Genomic DNA, 21569 nt, shown 5'->3' with positions numbered 1-21569 from the left:
CACTTGGGTCATGAGGACATGCATTGCTATGATGAACAAGAAAATTGTCTTGACCGATTGCCCAACTAAAACAAATCAGAGGATTGCACTAGTTGTTGCATTTTGGTGCAAAGTGACCACTGTGTGTCCAAGACCCCTTGAGGAATTATTCTGCCCAAAATGCATTATCCCATCCTCTTAAATAATGTTTCACTGTGGTGTGAAAGGATCAAACATATTTATATTTATATTGATATACTTATTTCTATGTCCAGCTAGCCAAAATAAATGTCTGGTGGGATATAAGGTTTAGACTTGTGTACATAAGGTTCAGAGATAGGAAATGTTAGGATATGTATATATTTGTATAGTATAGTAGTATAGTATAGTGGATAGTGTATATAGCCTTTATTTATGTAAACCAGCTCTTTTCCCCTCTTGTTTTTAGTAATTCTTTTTTTTTTCAAAGCACCAGGGGAGCCCCCCCTCCTAAATTTCGTTGTATCATGGTACCTGTACTGTATTAATGACAATAAAGACCATTCATTCATTCATACTGTGAAGTAGATTAATGAAATGAATGAATTACTGAAAATGTTTCTTTTCTTGAACAATCAATGAATACAATAATTGAGGAGGCAATTTATCTGACATGTTATTTTTTGGTGTCAATATCTCTTCATCCATAACACTGCTGCATTTCTGCATTGGAGAGGAAATACTACATCCACCAGAATTAGTTCTAAAAGGTCAGAGATCACGCGTGTCTTGTCTCCTAACTGACACATACCGTGAAACATTGCAAGAGACATAAAGGTATTGTATTTAGGATAGGGATAATCTAGTGATGTCAGAGTAGTAGGTAGGGGTAAAACTATAGTAGCTTAAACATGACTCTGTGGGTCCTTCATTGGTGCACCTGGAGGACAGAATTGCTATGGCAGGGATGATAGCACAGCATTACCACAGCTCAGTGTGCTGTTCAGCCATGGCACTCTCCCCTAGAGAGCCCATTTATTTTATTGAACTATCACTGTACTATAATCCACTTTTCGCCACCGATTTTCAAGGTTCAAATTCTTCATTTAAGTCTACAGAGGACTGTAATATTGGGACATGTTAAGGGTCAATTTTGTTTATAGCAAGAGTGCTTCTCACTTGGAGAAAGTATTTGTGACAGTTATCTTATGTTCTTTCCCCATGGGGATATTCTCAGGTGATATAAGAAGTAAATGCTCCTTACTGAAGAAACCTGTTGACATTTTGTTGTTGTTGTTGTTGTTGTTGTTGTTGTTGCTTTATTCACCATGTGTTGAGTCCAACAAGGGTCTAGCACATAGGCCTACTTCTGGCACAGTTGTTTAGAGGAGCACTTGAGCCTAGAATAGTAGAAGATTTTGCTCACCAATACAAGTTCTCGCTGCTACTTCCAACTGAATTACTTCAAGCTGATGAACTTGTAAATATATTTCACTTCATTCTATATGCATTTCAGAACATATTTCACTGCACAGACTTGAGTTAATGTTAAGTATATATTTCAATTGATTCTGTAAACCTTCAAACGCTTCAACAATTGATCTTATGGAGCTCTTGTCACAATTGTGTTAATTGATTGTTAATTGCTAATATTGTACCGCCTATCCCTTTACCATGCATATGAATTAATTCTTCTTATCTTCTTATCATGGACAGATTTTAATCTTGATATTAGGCTGCATCAGAAGAATTACCTGTATGTATACTACTTCCCCTAGTTTCTAGAATAACCAGTTATTATAGTTTCCAGTAAGATAACTTTGTTAGTTTGTTATAGATTCCTTCAAAATGCCTACTCTAATTAGTAATTTAAAGACTGTAACAGCTGACATTACAGATTCCTCTCTGGCATGACCATGATCAAAGATATTTCAGCACAATTCATGAAATGGGAAAACAAAACAACTGGTTTTCTTCCGTCTAGATTAGCTGCGGCGGAAACACGTGGGCAGACAGGAAGTGCTCTGCATTCCGCGGGTGTTCAGCTTGTGACAACACAGATGCCGTGTGCAGAAATGGCGGGTAAGTAACAAAATTAATGAAAATATAAATGGTTTAACTTCATAAAAGTAATGTTATATCGTTTATGATAGTGTGTTACGACAGTTGTACCTTCTGTTTGAATGTGAGAACGAGGTAACTGTTGCTGTCATGGGACATTCAGAACTCTTACTGCCTGGACAACAACAAGCTAGCTAGTTTAGCTGGTTTAGCCTGTTAGCCTGCATGTTAGGTTGCTAGCTACTAATATGCAGGAAAGACAAGTACTTTTCTCATCCCAATAGCAAATATGAGATATGATATGATATGATATGATATGATATGATATGATGTGGATGTATGTGTGATGTAGGCTATGTGTGATGTGTGTTCATAGCTAGTTAACTCATGGTGTGTTTGACAGATGTACTCTTCTTAGCTAGCTAATGTTATGCAGTAGTGGCTCAAACTAAGCTTCCATTTGCATTAGCTAGCTATCAAGCTAGCAGTGTAAACAAGATAGGCTTACTGTCAAATGTCCTGACTGATAAACAAGGGCTAGCTAGCTAACTCAGAATGGATGATTCTGTTGTGTCCAGAAGAAATGATGATCTGTTATTTTCACTTGACAGGAATGAATGCAATGGAGAAGAAGCTGGCAGAGTACAAATGTGACACCAATGAAGCCATATGTTTAAAGCTAGGTTTGTTTCATTCAAGTTCTATAGATGTTATTTGTTGTCATTTTGGCCCTTGGCTGTTGAGACACAGTATGATGCATAGTATGACGTTCAGTACGTAATCAGACAATGAGCTTGTGAGTGTGTGTCACAATCCAGTCTTTGCTAGCTAGGTTGAATTACGTGTATTCTCTTTTGCTCAAAGATTTAACAATTTCCGTCATCTCTCTCAGTCCGTTTTCCAGAGGATGTAGAAGATGAAAGCACAACATTCCACCCAGAGTACAGCCATCAGAGTTATGGTGATGAGTGAGTGTCCTGATTTAGCCAATAACATCAGGGGGGGGTCATTTATAAATCTGTGTAGGACTGGAGTATCAATAGAGTGCAAAATAACAGCATCCGCACACCTAAACACTGTGCAAAAAAAAGTGTATTGCGAGCTTTCGGTCATAGACCTTCTTCAGGCATAAAGCAGACAAGTGAATGCAGTGGTATAAAGTGTTCAAAGAACATCACTTGATTTAGCCAATGCACAACAGCTGTCAAAAATGTCACCTAATGGCTAGGCAATAGGCATCAAGGGAATTGTAGTCTTAGATTTAGTGCACTACAAAAACATACACGACAAGTGTTCATGAGACAGGAAACACCAAAAACAAATATTTACAATATATATACAAAATTCAACAGAAGTGCTACAAACATGCAGACATCAGGCAGTAGCCATCATATAGCACAGAACATCTAAAGTAATTTATTCATAGCATAACACTCATGTTGAATTCCTAATTTAGACCTAGGGGTTGTAGACATTCTAGGCCCTAGGGTATGGATCCAAAAAAGCTCTCTGGCATAACCTCCTGTCAACATCACCCCCCCCTTTTTTCTATTGTAGTCCACTAAATCTACGACTACAATTCCCTTGATGCCTAGCCACTAGGTGAAATTTGACACAGGTGTTGTCCATTGGCTAAATCAAGTGATGTTGTTTGAACCCTTTATACCACTGCATTCACTTGTCTGCTTTATGCCTGAAGAAGGTCTATGACCGAAAAGCTCGCAATAAACTAAGTTTTTTTTGCACAGTGTTTGAGTGCGGATGCTGTTATTTTGCACTCTATTAACACTCTTCAGTTCCAGCACCTCAGCAAAGTCTGATCACGGATGAGCGGTGGTATTTTCACTATTTTGTAGGACTGGCGTAAAAATGTTGTGTACGTATGAAAGCAAGAATGTTTACGCACACAAATATTCTGATTTATAACACAGATTGTCCCACTCCTTTTTCCCTTTCTATTTTTCTTGTCAGTGAGGTGGCTTTTGGATACAAAGGCCTCCAGATACAGCTGTACTACAGTGCTGGGAACCTGAGTACCCTCTTCAAAGTGAAACACACAGCTAAGGTCACTGAGGAATTTGACTGCATGGAGGTAAATTTGAAATACTGATTCAACTACATAATAAGATGTCGGACTCTAGTCCACTTGTGTCTTTTTGTGAAGCCTATCCAGTTTCCCGGCCTGCTTTGAATAGGGATGAACTGCTGTCTATCCTAGGGGCTATTTTGCGCCTTGAGATTGTCTCTGGGCTCTCTGAGTGGTCTTATTGTGTAGCGGATATGTAAGAGATCTCATGTTTTGTCAGACTAATCCCAGCCTACCATAGTGAGTACACTAATCCTATCCTTCTCAGAGGGAAGGCCTTTTAAAGGTTTTGTTTTGGGGGGGTCCTGGCTCAGGCATTGATTTTAGTAGCTCTGTGATTGAGTCAGCAGGAAGTGGAATTCATCCTGGTGGGGTATCCAGTAAGTGCGGGTTGGAGAGAAATGTACCCCTGAAGTTAGGAATAAGTCCCCAGAATGAACTCAATATCCAGTTCTGAACCACAACCCAATATTTTGGTTGTTTTGTTTTGATATCTTGCAAGTTTCTATTTGCAGTTACTCTGATGAAGTAACTATTAGATTTTTGAATCGAAATCTATGAAAATAAAGAGTAAATACCTTTTCTCTAGTTGTACTAAAATACATTATTTCAACAAGATAATTTTCAGTAGACTGCTTTTTTGGTTTGTTTGTTGTTGTGTTATTTTACTCTTCTTCTGTATTGTCAGTTGAACATTATAGAAGGGCTAGTCTCTTTTGACAAGTTAAATGGTGCTTAGATGAAAGGCTGAAGAATATACAGTGATGATGATGATGACTGCCTGCCAGGACTGAATGCTCAGCGTAGTGACCCCCCGGCCCAAGTGGTCACCTCGTTAAGGGTAGCGCAGCTGGTGTAGAGGTAGAGAGTTAGGGTGCAGCAGAGTTCAGACTGCATCTGAAGAGTGTTTGTCTGTGAGTACATGCTTGCTGTGTCTGGCTGCAGTGCAGCTGGTGAGAGTCAGAGAGGAGGGGAGCTGTGGGACAGAGTTCAGCATGCAGCTGCTGCTCTAATGGGAGACTCTTGTTAGTGATCACCTTTACCCTTAAACCAGCCAAACACTATAATGATGGACTTCATACAGTGGACATTGTTTTGGTGTTATTATTCCTCCCAGGGCAGTACTGTATCAGCTTGTAGAAATCAGAGGCAGCCGTCAGTTAGTGTATGAAATATTGGGAGTGAAATAATATGTTTTGTCTTGTGTCAAGGAGGCCAGGATGACTTGGTTTGGTGCCAAAAATACTGCTAATGGAGATCTTTTATGTGTGTGTGTGTGTGTGTGTGTGTGTGTGTGTGTGTGTGTGTGTGTGTGTATATATATATGATGTTGTATATATACACACATAAAATAAACCTGACCAACAGACATGTGTGCCTCAGGTCTCAGTGTTCTGATTCCATAGGGGGGTTGCTGTTGGAAATGGAAAAGAACAAAATTCAGCAATTGCAAAGACAACATGATCTGATATAATGTTCTGTCTCAGGATTTCTACCGTAACATTTAGACCACACTAAATAGATATGTACACATTGGCAATTCTTTCCTGAAGATAAAAGGCATTTAATGTTTAACAAAAAGTTCTTAAGATACATTGTTAAGTCATATCTAAACTGAACTACGGCCTTTATTCTGTGGGGTTGTGCAATTTAGCGTCCAGTATATAGGAAAGTGGATGGGACAATATTACTTGTTTGTCCATGGTCCTTTATGCTCCTTATTCCTCAGAAATGCAGTTGAACAATTACAATGGTGAAGTGGCATTCAGCTGCAGGTGCATTACTTCCAGTTGGATATTAGCTGATGTCTGAAAGGAGGGGAATTAGCAGTGTGTTGTATTAGCCTTTTGTAGTGCATTTTGTTCAGGCCTTCTTCATTTCCCTGTTTTCAATGCCGAGCAGCAAGAGTCTAGGTACAGAACAAATGCCCATCATGCATGTAAATGGTGTGAAAGGGCTGCTTAGCAAGTTAATACAAAGTGTTCTCATGTCAATCCTTGTGGAAATGGATACAATGCAAACATTACAGCTGAACCAACCACACATTCTACTGAGTAAAAAGTCCAGGAGGAGGGGCACTTTGTCCCCCCCAGGCTCTTTGAAACGTGGGGGCAAATTCATTTGATTGAGTTCACTCACCAAGGATTAGAGGAGAGGCCTATTATGGATGCCCGAGGTTTGTTAACTTGAGATCAATTCATTAAATTTTATTGCCCAGTGAGAAGCAGCAATGTGTTATTGTGGGGACTTCATCAAATATTCATGGTTTAACATAAGTAGTAAATGTATTGAATTAAGTGCTCTTTCACCAAGGGGTTGTGAGGTGGGGGGAGGGGTGCTTTCCTCTCAGCTCAGCTGACAGTCTTAATTGCCTAATGTTTTTTCCTTTTTGTGGCACAAAAAATATGTATTCTTCCTCTTTAATTCCTCGTGTTCTCCATCAATCAGGACTGAAGCATAGCCTAATGACAGAACAATAGGAACTTATTTATGTCTTGTTAGCGATTACACATGCAGTGGAAGGGACTAAATTAAAATTGTTTAAATTTCCTGATTGCTACATTCTGTCCTCTATAGATAGATTTTGTCAAAACCGTATTTTTCATGTCTTTAGTCACTTGTATTCCGTATTTAAAGACAGCACCTTCTGTATATGTATTCTAAAATTAGAATATAATTCTTTCCTCAGGGCAAACATTTCACTGACCATACGTACATACATAAAATACATTGTAAGAAGAACGTTTCTATGCATGTAAATACCAGCCCAAATTCCCTCCTACAAGATGCTATTTGTGTGTCATGCCGCAGTAAACACTATTTTCTCTGCACAGCCTGATGATGTTGAAGGGAAGATCCGGGAGATCATTCCTGCTGGGTTCAGCTGCAACACGGACGACTTCATCTCATTGTTGGAGAAAGAGGCCAACTTCAAACCCTTTGGCACCCTGCTTCACAAATACGAAGTCCACAACGAGGAGGCGGGTGAAGATCTCATGTATCAGATTCACAAGGTACAGATGTTACCCCTTAGTTCTGAAGCATGTCTGTTTGCCTTTATTGTATGATTGTACAGATATCAGTACTAGCCATGCAATCTGTATGATTTGCACATTGATTTGATGTAAAGGAGGTCGGTTGCTTATTTGTCAGTTCATTAATATATTAGATAGGATTATTTTATTGACCACTCAAAGGAAATTGATCTTGTACGTACATAACTTAGCTCTGGCATTACACAAAATAGAACATGCATACAATCAGATGCGTTCAAAGCATTTCCTCAGACGGTATATTGCATCTGTACACCAGGTTGATCTCTCCTGCCCGGGATTCCGAGAGTACCACGAGCGTCTGCAGACCTTCCTCATGTGGTTCATCGAGGGCGCCAGCTTCATCGACGTGGACGACGATCGTTGGGACTTCTTTCTTGTGTGAGTGCCCTCCTTAACCAACGTCACTCTCCCCCGAACCCTTGTCATTGAAAAACAATGGCCCCCTTTGAGGCGCTCGCCACCAATTACCAAGCCAGTTTGATTATATTTTCCCCCTGTATATAGAAGAATTGTTGATCTGGCAAGAGCCTCTTTTGTGTCCGAAGTCCTTTTCAGTTTTATTTTTCCAGGGCAGAGCTGAATTGAATCCTGTTGTCTTTTGAAACACTGAATGACGTCTCCAACAGTAAAAAAGAGCCTCTGCTAGTGTTTTCTTTACCCTGGCACCTATTAATCCTGACAACGGGCAAATAGACTGAAGTGATTTTGGAGGGGCTCTATCCCCCTCTGCACCCCCCCTCTCCTCTTCTAAGTTGCAGTCCTCCAATTAAGTGCATAATGTATTCAGGTTGTGGCAGGTGTACCAATCGGGCCTGGCTACTCCAGCATGCTGACACTGAAAAAAGGGGGCAAGAGAATGGCGAGGATAAAATGGATGGCGTATGGGAGTGTGCCTGTAATTGACCTGCTTGCCTTTGTGTTTTATCTGCAGATTTGAGAAGTACAATAAGGATGGGGAGACTCTCTTCGCAACTGTTGGCTACATGACAGTTTATAATTACTATGTGTACCCAGACAAAACCCGACCACGTGTAAGGTAATTGCTAGGGTAGCACGTGCCTTCCCATTCTTTTATACCAAAAAGGAGAGGAAAATTATACATTTCTGTCTTCCTTGTCCTAAAAAGTCCCAAATTACTGGCTTATGTATCCAACCATCCAACCCCATTCTGTTTCATATTGAAGGCAAAGTGATCGGTATCTGTTAAAGAAAAAGGCTTTGGCTGTAAATAAGCATTTTGTTTGATGTATTGATGAACATGACATGATAACAATCTATTGCGTTTGTTACAATCAAAGTGAATAGAGCTTCTCCCTTGATGCCAATTAGTTAGTTGTACCGATTCCGCACTATTTTGAATTGGTTATGAGCCTTTTTATTTATTATTTTATTTAATTATTTATGTTTAAATGTGTCTTGTGTCTTTCATCAAACCAGTCAAATGCTGATCCTGCCAACGTTCCAAGGAGAGGGTCATGGAGCTATGTTGCTGGAGGCAGTACACAGGTTCTACTTTACTCTGCCTAAAGTGCAGGACATTACAGGTGTGTGTGTGTGTGTGTGTGTGTGTGTGTGTGTGTGTGTGTGTGTGTAGGCAGTACAACAACTCATTAGTTGATACTACACTGATATTTTACATGAAACTGAAATCATATTTTTTATCTTTCACCTCTGAAGCTCATTTTAAACAAAAGATGGTGTCCCACTTGTACTGGTACTTAGTCCTGCAGTACTATAAATAGTATACCTAATCTGTCATTTGTATCTATCTCTATATACCATACAAAATCTATACACATGTATGCAAAACAAAAATACAATATATAAACTGACAGCATTTATAAAGAAACATCTATGTTGCAGAATAAGATGGCAGGCTTTGGCACAGGCATTTACAGCAAATAGATTTTCACAAGCTTCATTATTATCAAGACCATTAAAATACCCATTTTGGCTAGACAGTTGAAGAAAGAGATCATCCCTAATTGTGCTTAAGTGCTAATTCAACGGCCTTTGGATTATTCCTTGTGAACACTGTCTGTCTCACTCTATTTGTATGTGAAACTTCTCTACATTGAAAAGAGACATGGAGGGAATGCTCCTGCTAGGAGTATGTCTTATCCCATGGGTTTAAATCCTCTCACTGTTGCTTTGCACTGAATTCTCTGATGTAGAGATTGGAAATGTCTCTTCAAGCAGTTGTAGCTAGCATAATAGGCTAGCAACATGGTATCAGAATCATACCACAACAATGGTAGAATTATTTTACTCTGCCAGGATGGAATCAGTGGACAAGCCTTATTGAAACTGAAACCCTGCACACGTTTGGTTGCTCAGTGAGTTGTGGCTACATCACATTTCTTTGAATAATCCTACAACATAACTTGTTGCCTTTCTTTCAACATGGAATTGTAAGTTTGTGTAATTATTTTGTCTTGTGATATGATGATTTATATTTCAGCTGAAGACCCCTCAGAGAACTACGTGAAGCTGAGAGACTTCGTCTTGGTCAAGCTCTGCCAAGAACTGCCTTCATTTTCAAAAGACAAGCTGCCTCTGGGCTTCAGCGAAGACATGGTCTCAGAGGCTCGGGACAAACTGAAAATAAACAAGGTAGACAGTCACAGTAGTTCCTTTTTTTTGGCGGGGGGGGGGAAATCTTAACCAACCCTTTTTCCCTTTCAGAAAACTATTGATGGTCAAACTCACTCATTAACTCATAAGGCTCGATTCTAAACGGGGAAAAATGTCCATTATATCTTAAGAGGTTGGCACTCACCCCATTTGGTCCCTGAATGGATTTCTCCTGCTGCTCTTACACTATTTAGCAGTGCACTATTTAGCAGTCCCAATTATATCAGCAGTTCTCTGAGTCCCCTTGCATGTACTGTAGATAATTATCACAGCCTGATGTCCATGGCACAGAGAGACTAAATGGTTACTTTGTCACATCACTGTGGCTCTTTCGTAAAGCTTGGTCTACATTGAACATTATGTACTAGATGATCCTGAGTAACCCAACCAAACCTGAAGCCACCTTAGGAATTAGCTCAGTCTTTTATTCCATATTCAATAGGTCCTCATGGAGGTAGATGGTATAGTTTCTTGAAAGTATTAGGGATGCTCCGATTTTTGGGGCTGATACCGATCACCGATTTTTTTCCTCAAGATCAACCGATACCGATACCGATTTTTTTTTTTAATACATAACTGTAGGCCTACTGACTGGATAGCCTACATATTTTTTGCTTTTTAGACAAAAGTTTTGATCCATTAGGCACCAAGCAAACGCAGACCCATTTTTATGGCATAGTAAAAGTCTGGCCTATCACCCAGTTAGGGCCTGAAGCCCAAGTCAGTCGATATGGCTGTATAAAAGACATCATAAACGTGGCTTCATGGTTTACATACTGTTACGTCCTCCTATGTTTTCTGTTCAGTTATCTGTCTTCCCCAGGGAAAAGAAAAAAAAGAAACGGTTTTTGCGATCGGCCATTTTTGCCGATCACTGATCGAGTCATTTGGAGTGAAATCGGCCGATTTAAATCGGTGGCCGATAAATCGGAGCATCCCTAGAAAGCATTAACAACCTGGACCTTCTCTTGTTTTTGCCCCCTCAGAAACATGCAAGACGAGTGTATGAAATCCTTCGCCTGAGGATGACCGACATGAGTGATGAGACTAAATCAAAAGCATACCGCTTGGAAGTGAAAAAGAGGCTCTTTGGCCCATATAAGGTACAGTATGTCAACTAAGAACGAGGCAAATCACCATCTGCTAGAATGTTCATCTCATGATGTGTACAATTATAAGGCAACTAAAGTACACAAATATTTCTTCTAAATCTTTAGAGGAAGTGTAATGAAATAACTGACGTAAAATGGCAATTACATTTCTGGCCTTTCAAAAATTGACCAATATAGCCACCCTTCTTTTTAATAACTGCTGAGCCTTCCAGCCATGGACTCTGTCAGTTCTTGATCTGTTCACAATCAACTGTCGCTGAAGCAGCAACCACAGCGTAAATGATCTTCAAAGAGGTGTATTCCCTCACTATAAATCTGACATTTGAGAAGGGCCCACAAGTTCTCAACAGTATATAAGTCGGGTGAGGAAGGGGGCCAGGTCATTATTTGGTAATTTTTAAGGCCTTTGCTGGCTAGACAAGCAGTGGAGTACTTCGATGCATGTGATGCAACATTATCCTGCATAAAGATCTTGGCTTTCTTGAATGCTGCAGACTTCTTCCTGTACCACTGCTTGAAGAAAGTATCTTCCAGAAAGTATCTTCCAACCCTAAAAAGTCCTAGCTCATCCTTGATCAGGGTTCCCGCGGGGTCTTAAAAAGTCATACATTTGGTCTTAAAAATGTATTGGATTAGGAAGTTGCGACAACATCACTTTTAAATGTGTTTGGGGGAAACTTCCGGTCTGCAACGTGAGCAGTATGGTAATTGGCCTATCAGTTCCGCCCCGCCACCCCTAACAATAGTATGGAAAAATAAACTGGAACCAATAAACATTAGCATTGCAGCCCCCGGGGAAAACTTTTCGGAGAACACACAGGTAGTAAACAAGCTTGAGCTAGGCAACGTTAAGGAGAAATTCTCACAACGTGACGCAAACAAGTCTTAAAATCGTAACTTTTGTACCTTTGTGGGGAACTATGGGGATGTAAGTTCAACACTACCTGGTTGGAGAAAAGCGTGTTAAGGAACATTGGGGGTAAAGGCTTTAGAATCACATGGTAATAATAATAATTCATTATGTTTATAAAGTGCTTTTCAGGGACTCAAAGACGCTGACAGTATGGGTACACAGAAACAGGGAAACGACAAGCGACAGATAACATGAGTACATATAACACAGTATTAACAAACAGGTGCCGGAAACAATGTCCCGGGGAGGGAGGGGGTGGCAAGGTTAGGGGAGATTGTTAAGGGTAGGGAAGGTTGTATGCCTGGGAGAACAGGTAGGTTTTGAGTTGGAATTTAAGTGGAGGGTGAGTCTCTGAGTGGCTGGGGGAGAGAATTCCAGAGTCGGGGTGCAACTCGTGAAAAAGCGGTCTCCAAAGCCTTTGAGTTTCGAGGGTGGGACAGTGAGGGGAACAGTGGATGAGGATCGGAGGGTACAGGTAGGGCGATGGGGGAGAAGGTCAGTCAGGTAAGGGCGGAACAGGCTATGGAGGGCTTTGTATGCGAGGAGTACTTTGAAGTTGATACTGTAGTGCCCACTTGCTAGCGGGACAAGTCAATCATAATTCACGGCGTTCTAGCCCATGTTTGGACACTTTATTGGTACTACATCACCTGTGCCTCTTAGCGGGTGATGACGTAATATAAGTGTGACGAATGAGAGTGAATGGTGTTGTTGTCAGTGCGAATGCAGAGCGTGAAAATAAAGTGGATGTTTTTTTCTCTACTGGCAAAATGACTATGTCTGTCCTGTTACTGCTGTCACTCCTACATTGGTGATCCTGATATTCTCTCGAACATTTTCTGAGATTATTGAACATGTCAAGTAACGCAGTTCCACTCAAGCTGCCCGATTTTTGGGAACAAAATGCCAACGCATGGTTTGCACAGGCTGAAGCTCAATTCGCCCTCGGGGATATTACAGCGGATAACACCAAGTACTACTATGTGGTAGCAGCTCTTACCAACTCAACTGCAGCGAGAGTGGTGAGTCTTATTGAAAACCCACCGGCACATAACATATGGTACCTTGAAGGCACACCTTAAAGATACGTTTAGTCTGTCAGAATCTGAACGTGCACGCTAGCTCCTCTCTCTCCCTGGGTTCGGCGACTCAAAACCCTCTGAACAGATGGACCACATGCTAGCTCTGCTTGGTGACCACGAGCCGTGTTTTCTTTTTAAAGAGCTTTTTCTGCAACACCTGCCAGACCAGGTTCGTTTTTCTATGGCTAATTCTATCAAATCAGACTTTCGTCAGCTAGCCAGGGAAGCGAATATATTTTTCTCAGCTGGGAAGAAGTGTTATGCAGCAACGGCTGCCGCCACCATTGAGTATGGGTTCCAACCACTCCATCTCCGCCACCGCTGTGGCCTGCCGGGTGAAGCCGGCGGGGTTGTGCTTTTACGGTCTTTTCGGTAACGAAGCTAAGAAGTGCCTGCCATCATGCAACTTCAGTGCGTCAGGAAACGCACTGGCCGCCACTCATTAGCAGCCGTGAGTGTCGGCCATCCTGCAGGCTTGCTGTACGTCTCCGGCCGCCGTTTTCTGTGTGACACGGCTGCCCAGGTGAGCGTGCTGCCTGCATCGACAATAGACTTTAGAACGGCAAAACGGGGCCCTGCCCTCGGCTGCCAATGGCAGTGCAATTCCTACATTTGGCAAGCGCACTGTGGTGTGCTTTGCCTGGGATTTTGTGTTGGCTAAGGTGTCTACTCCCCTCCTAGGCGCTGACGTCCTCTGCGCCAACGGCCTCCTGGTAGACTTAAGGAACCGCAGACTCGTCAACGCTGAGACATTCGGCTCTTTGTCATATGACGCAGCCACAATTAAACTGTCCTCAGGACGTCCCCAAGACGGCGGTTATAACTACATTCGGGCCTTTTGAGTTTTTGAGGATGCCTTTTGGCCTCAGAATGCCGACCAGACCTTTCAGAGGTTGATGGATGCCATGCTGCGCAACTTATCGTTTGTGTTTGTCTACCTAGACGATATCCTGGTAACCAGCACGTCCAAGGCGGAGCACCTATCACACCTCCGTCTACTCTTCAGTCACGCTGTGATCCAGCTCCCACGCCCTACCAGTGTTAGGGCTTTGCAGGAGTTCCTGCGGCTGGTGAATTTCTACCATCGATTCATCCCCCAGGCTGCCCACCTGATGCGCCCCCTATATGGGGCTCTCAAGGATAAGACCCCCAAGCACGTCATCGCCTGGTCTGACGACATGTCAATGGCATTCTTGGATACTAAGGAAGCCCTTGCGAGTGCAACCATCCTGACTTACCCTGTGCCTGAGGCTTCCATGGCCTTGACAACTGATGCCTCGGATTATTACGTCGGAGCCGTTTACGAACAGCTGGTCAAGGGGATTTGGTAACTGCCTCTCTTGTGCCACTATCGGTGCTGTCCACCTTGGCATCGATTACGCCCGTATGGCTGCAGATCAGTCTTCGCACCCGGACATCCGGGCATACAGGACAGGTTACTAGCCTCCAGTTGGCGGACGCCCCCTTCAGTGACGATGGCACAACGCTGCTTTGTGATGTGTCTATGGCGCATTCGTGCCCAGTGGTTCCACATGCGTGGAGATGACAAGTTTTCGAGGCCGTACATAGCCTCTCGCATACCATCGCAGCGCCTTATTGCGCCGAAATTTGGCTGGCCCGGTATGAAGGTTGACATTGGGGGTTGGGTCAGGACCTGCGTGGCAGGCCAACCGGTGAAGGTCCGTCGGCATGTTAAATCCCCGTTGGAGCAGTTCACGGTCCCTGAAAGGCGTTTTGACCACGTCAACGTGGATCTGGCGGGGTGGGGCCCCTTCCCTCCTCCAGGGGGTACACTCACCTTCTGACTATGGTGGACAGGACCACCCGTTGTCTGGAGGCCGTCCCACTGATTGAGACTACTACAGCTGATGTGGCCTGTGCATTCATCGGCACCTGGGTCGCCCGGTTCGGTGTCCCCTCGGACCTTTCCTCTGATTGGGGGGCCCAGTTCACTTCCGGGTTATGGACGTCCATTACCCAGCAGCTGGGTGTCTCCCTCCACCACACTAAGGCTCATCACCCACAGGCCAATGGCCTGTGTGAACGTTTTCACCGGTTCATGAAGGCTGCTCTCCGGGGCGATGGCTGGGTCGACAGACTTCCTTGGATGATGCTGGGACTCTGTACTGCACCTGAGGAGGACCTCCTTTCGTCCTCTGCTGAGCTGGTTCACGGCCAACCCCTCCGGGTCCCGGGGGATTTCCTTCCCTGTGCTACGGCGCCCTGCTCAGCACCGGAACAGCGGAGTGCTCTGCTGGACAAGGCCACGTCCTTCCTGCCGATCCCCACCTCATGCCACGCGTTCCCCAGGTGCGTGTCTTGTGAATTCTGGGGGGACGTGTGTAGTGACCACTTGCTAGCGGGACAAGTCAATCATAATTCACAGAGTTCTAGCCCATGTTTAGACACTGTTGTTATGTTTATTGGTACAACATCACCCGTGCCTCTTAGCAGGTGATGACGTAATGGGACGAATGAGAGTGAATGGTGGTGGTGTTGGAGCGATTACAGAGCGTGAAAATAAAGTGGATGTTTTTTTTCTTCGGGAGCATCAAGTGAGTGCCAGTGCGCCTCTGCTACAACAGCTCATGCAACATCGGGGATGATCACACAACGTTTGTGTCTGTCAACCCTAAATGGGGAGGTGCTGTGGACGCTAAATACCAATCAACAGCAACGATGACATTGGTGAGCTGTTTAAAAACATGTTCCCAGATTCCGATATCGCGAAAACATTCACGTGCGGTGGAGACAAAGTATAGCAGAGCACATCAAGAGAGACCTTGTCTCTAAAGTAAACAACGGTCCGTTCGTCCTGATGTTCGATGAAAGTGGGACATGCACATGAACATGCCAAAGTAAGTCATGAAATTAAATGTTTATATTTATTTAGCAAGTATTGGTGTTAAGGGCTCTGCACACAGCGTGCGATTTCTGTTGCGCGTCAACATTCCATTTTGAAGTTTGAATGGAAGTCTATGAGAACATCGCATTTCAACACACACGGCCCCGATTTTAATCGCACGGCGAAAATTCGATTCCATTCATTTTGAATGGGAAAAAGCACAAATTTGACAGTGCGACAAAACTCGCACGCCGTGTGCTTTGTCCCATTCAAAATGAATGGAATCGAATTTTCGCCATGCGATTAAAATCGGGGCCGTGTGTGTTGAAATGCGATGTTCTCATAGACTTCCATTCAAACTTCAAAATGGAATGTTGACGCGCAACAGAAATCGCACGTTGTGTGCAGAGCCCTTTAGACTCACATTTGTTGATTGTTTTCATTAGCAATGCTGTGTGATCTGTTCTGTTGCATATAACAGTTGCATATAGAACAATGACAATGTAAGTTAAGTAAACAACTGTAAAGTAAATTGTCACATTCATCGATTATTTTCATTAGCAATGCTATGTCAAAGTAACTAATCATATTATTGATCATTAAATGTTTATTAAAATCAGGCCTGCTTAGGCCTGCAAAATGTCATCTATTCTGTTTTTAAATCTTTTTTTGTTGTTGTCAGGAGTGTGGAACAACTTGAACTGAGGAGCTTGGTGTCCATCTTGATGGATGGGCCCAATGTAAACTGGAAATTCTCCAGCTTCTCCAGCAAGAGCATGCAGAACAGTGTGGAGGCTTGTTGCCGTGGGGAGCTGTGGACTCTGTGGCAGCCGGACAAGCTGCTGAAGGCAATGCACACATTGTTCTACAATGCGCCAGCAAAGAGGGAAGATTACAGTGCTGTAACCAAATCTACAGTCTTCCCTTTGTCCTTCTGTGGCCACCGCTGGATTGAAAACCTGCCTGTGGTGGAGAGGGCTCTCGCAGTCTGTTTGCATACACAGTTCTGTTTACTGTTATGTTCATTCTTATGTTGAATATGAATACATTTACTGTTATGGTCGTTCTTATGCTGAATGTGAATAAATGTACTAGTAATTCTGGGACTTATTTCTTCTTTCCTTCCATCAAGAGTCACTCTTATTTCATCTGTCCATACAACCGTTGAAAAATCTGTCTCCAGGTATTTCTTGTTCTAATCTTGATGCGTCAACTTCTTTTGCCTTGTCTCGGAGCACTTGACACCTTGTACTTGGACTTACACCTTGGATACTCCAGGTTGAATGCAGTTCTGGAATATGGCACTGGGGGATAATGGATTCCTGGTCACTTCACTTCATTTAAATCTTCTGGTCTTTTGCAGTTAATTTGTGCCTTGTAGTCCCAGCGGTAACCCATGAGTAACCATGGCAATGCCGCTACTCTACTGATATTACTATTATTATGTAACTGTATTATTACATAGCTAACAGGAAATATCCAAGATTTGACTCTCTATTATTTGACACACACAACTTGGAGCTACAGTAGTTATTGTTACTGTTATGTATGTGGCATGTCTTGGCTCTGATTCAGAGGAAGTTTTTCAGTTGTATGAAAATGTGTGGACTTATACACTCGTGCATCCATGGTTGTTAGCCCACAATTCACTTCCATTCAAACAAGTGTCGTTATGCAGGATATGAAGGAGTAATTTATGTGAAAGTAGCTTGCTAACAGCAACACACAATTCCGCTTGCCAAATAGCCTTGTAATTTCATATTAAGGATATTAATCAGTCAAACAGTAATATTCTACCACAACCTTGCATAAAACTCAAGACTACAGCATCTTAAAATTGCTTCATGAAGTTTCATGTTAGTCTTAAGGGTTTTGAGCTTAAGTTTTATCTTGCAATCTTTCAAAAAGTCTAAAGCTAGTCCATTGAAACTATGAATCACTGTGTTTCTTTACAACATAACATTGATTTGTATATAATTCTTGCTCAATATGTACAACTTGCTTTTGCCAATTTATATTTTTGTGTCTCATTGTAACCCAGCATACCCACCATTAGAGGATTGCTGTCAGCAGTGTAACCACAGTTCCTGGGGGAAAAAATAGGAAAAAAAGTATGTGGTGAAAAAGGAAGTAGGAATTCCTTGGGAGAGCAGGGAAGAGAGATCTGGTGGCCAGATGCAGGGTATTTTCTTTTCTTCTTTGGAGGTTTGGCTAAGAGTTAATTGAATGGCAGAGCCCTCCGTTTTGTGAATGTGTGGGGGGTTACACATCTCTGCTCAACTCTGGCTTCTCTTACCCTGATTCATGTGTGTGTGTGACACAGTGAGGTGTGTGTGTGTGCGTGTGTGCGCGAGCGACACAGTGAGGTGTGTGCACGTTTCTGTACTGGCCCCAAATACATGTGTGGAATCTTGGTCCATGTCCAGAACCTTTCAGCACTCCTGCAGACTCAATTACAGACCCTTTCCCCTCCCCACCACTGTGACTATTGGTGTTAGACACTGATGAGATGCAGTCTGGTCTGCAGTATGAGGAATAATGTGTTAGTTATTAAATTGCTCTGGTCAGTGGAATAAAAAAAACAACAAGTAAACCATAATAATATTCCCTATCAGTTTGGTATTGGAACCCACAGACTTGACAGAAACAGTACACTGACCAATGCATGTGTTCTTTTCTGTGTGCAGAAGAACCAAAGGGAGCTGACCAAGATGATGAAGTGCTTGAGGCCTGAGGAGTTGGTGTCCCACATCAGTCAGATGGACAGCCAGCTGCAGCACGAAGAGCTGGAGAAGAGCTACCAGGCGGTCCTGGGGGAGTACAGGAGAGTCATCGAGAGGCTAGCACAGGCCTGATCTACCCCTCTAACCCAGGAGTGGCCAGTCTCATCCACAGAGAGCCTGTGTTGTGGCAGATGTTTGTGGTAATCAAGCAGTAACACGCCTGATTCAGCTAATCAGTCTTTTCTTGATTGAAGGCTTGAGTCAGAATAGTTGAATCTGATGTTATTGCTTGGTTAGAACGAAACCCTGCACCCACACATTGGTCATCTGTGGATAAGCTTGGCCAGCCCTGTGGTAATGGATCCCCCCATGGTCCTCCTCTTTTCCGCTGATGTTGATAGTTGTACAGTAGAGGATGAGCAGGCTGCAGCTGGTTGAGGAAGGCCCACTCTGTGTCCCATGTGTGTAATCACACTGTGTGAGGTGTAGTGATTGTTAATCATTCACAGGTGATAAGAGCACCACCCCTTCTGGAGAGGAAATCCTTTCCTTTCACAAGGCCAACCAGAAAAGTATTCTCTTTTTTTTGTTTTGTATCTGTTGTCCAAAGCTTTTACCTGAAGACATGTTGGTTTTGAAGCCCTTCATACTAAAATAAAAATGATTTTGTACATTGCTCAAATGATTGTCATCTTTATTGTTGATATTCTGAAATGTCATGATTCAAATATTCTCCTGAAGAATACAGTAAATGTGTATTATAGTCATTGATACAAACCTTTAAACCTAATCTATTGCTTATTATAACCACATTGAAATTACCTGATGAATAATTGTAGTTTTAGCCACAGAGATTAGATTTCAACTGGTCCGAAATATGCATTCATACAATATCTATTTAGTCAAATCAATTTACAGATCATTTTATTCAGGCACCCTCTTGTGGCTAATGTAGCTTCTGATTGCCATTGATGTTGAGTGTTGGCCTAATGAGCGTTATGGTTTTCAATTTAAAACCTCTTTGCCACTACGGTACCCCACTTGTTCAAATCACTGTGATGTATAGACTTTTCTGGTTACTTTCACACATTGTTGCTAAATCAAGGCCCCAAGGTTCATTTGAAAAAATAAACAACCCCCCCCCCCCCCCCCACTTCAGTTGTAACAAGTAAAACTTAAAAAAAGGAATACTTGACCAGCTCAGATTTGGAGTGATTGTATCCACTTGTGACCACCAGAGGTGTCATCTTCCTATTGGAGACCATACATGATGTCATGTGAATATCATACAGTATGTACAGGAGTGAAGTCCGAACTGACTGATGGGGTAGTTATTAACGGCTGGGCTTCACTGTTGGAGCTGGCGGTTGGTGACATCAGTGTTGCCGTGGTGCATGTTTCTGTTGGGAGGGGCAGAGCTCCGACAGTTTACAGGCCTCAGTGCAGTTGTCAGAGTGAGGGGGCTGTGGGACCTCATGTCTCCCTCCAGACCACCTAGTTCTGTTTAGAGAAGCCCAATTACTCCCCCAGAGCACTGCCATACAGACCATAGTGACAAGGGTACAGGCCCTGTGTGTCCCAGTGCACCTGCCCACAGACATGAAATGTCCTTTACCATATAGTTATTATCATTTTGGGGGACAATGATGCTCGGGTTGATTCAAGGCTTTTGAACAGTCCTGACAGCCAATGTCTTTTCAGCAGGAAACATCAAAAGGTTTGTCTGGAGGCTTTTTTTTCCCCACAAAATCAATGGTCTCAAAAAAGGGTTCAGTTTTACACTAACAAAAAGTCATAAAACAGAATAGTGACCATTATTCTGTCTTTGGAGAGAGGAAGTGAAGATAGGTGTTGATCAGAATCTATTGTATTACATAGTACAGTACATACAGCAATTTTCTCCCATGTGCTGTGTTAAAATGTACCCCTCTGGGGGCATTTATGATAATAAATAACCATGTTTAGCGGAGACTCATCCAGAGACCATAAAGTGTAATATTGCACACGTCTAATAACATCTATGAATATATGTATTTTTGTGGAGGGATCCTTTACTTTGCTTATTTACTCACCGCCTTACTGTAACTCAATAAAAAGACTGAATGAACCAGAAATGAGGCTCATTATTGAGGTCCTATATAATAATGATGACTACAGTATTGACTTAGACGTACGTCTCTAATTTCACTTGTTGGCATGCAGGTTGTCTCCTACTGTTACCTGATGGCGCCTCCCTATCCCTACACTTAGACAGACAGGGAGTTTGGACCCGTGCCCATCAGTCCTGACGAACCTGATGAACATGATACCTGTGTGGAGGAGCGGCGACGTCTTAGCTGGTGGATTCCCAGGAGAGTGAAAGGGAAGCATGTTGGAGCCCCCTTCCCTTGTCCAGCTTATCATGTTCCAAACCCTTTTGTGCTTCTCGGCTACCCAGTCACAATACCCTGGGGACCACTGGGCCTCCTTTATCATCATTGAACCTGGCCCAGTCGCTTTCTCTCCTAAACGAGACCTCTTTAAGATCATGTTTGATGCGCTGACAAGCAGAACCAAAACATTGGGGGGAAAAAGGACTAGGTTTGACATCTTTTAATTGTGTGTCAGAAAAAGAATGATTGTGGGTCTGAAGACTGATTGGAGATCATGCTGCTGATATGGTAATTCGCTCAAGTAAAGGATGTGATGAAAGTGGTAGTGTTTATATGGCACTCTGGTCCCAGGAGACCACTCTGCTTGTGGCCAACTTCACATAATCCATAAACATGTCAAGATGCCTCAGCCAGTGCGCTTAGACATAGTCTTTGTTTCAGTGGAATTACCTGTAGTTTGAGTAAATGTGAAATAGAAGCACCTATTCAAATATTATTTTTGTGCCAACAACATGTTGGACGGGGGGGGTTTCATATATTTTCATTTTTGAGTTCATGACCTAAACAGGTGGCACACAAATGCTGAAACTGATGTATTGGGGATAAATCAGTGGGTGCTGCTGTGCATGTTGATAGATTGTTATCTGTTATCTAGATTGTTATCTGTCAGAATTGCAGGGTGGAGTGTACTCCCGACCGCTAGGGGGCGATAGTATTGGTTTATGTG

General features: G+C 42.7%; 1 protein-coding gene across 1 annotated transcript; it reads left to right on the top strand.

Annotated features, from left to right (window-relative positions):
- Positions 1-1998: 1998 nt before the first annotated feature.
- Positions 1999-19108, top strand: hat1 (histone acetyltransferase 1). The gene is made up of 11 exons (XM_080537088.1): positions 1999-2040; positions 2631-2702; positions 2912-2987; positions 3991-4111; positions 6940-7119; positions 7418-7539; positions 8093-8197; positions 8599-8705; positions 9623-9774; positions 10782-10898; positions 18435-19108. Exons 1-11 carry the CDS (start codon positions 2019-2021, stop codon positions 18600-18602), a joined length of 1242 nt encoding a protein of 413 aa, XP_080393214.1. The 5' UTR covers positions 1999-2018; the 3' UTR covers positions 18603-19108.
- The last annotated feature ends 2461 nt before the right edge of the window (positions 19109-21569 follow it).

Source organism: Nansenia antarctica (assembly GCF_963989245.1).
Source record: "Nansenia antarctica genome assembly, chromosome: 7".
Classification (NCBI taxonomy): Eukaryota; Metazoa; Chordata; class Actinopteri; order Argentiniformes; family Microstomatidae; genus Nansenia; species Nansenia antarctica.
This window is presented reverse-complemented; position numbering and strand designations above follow the sequence as displayed.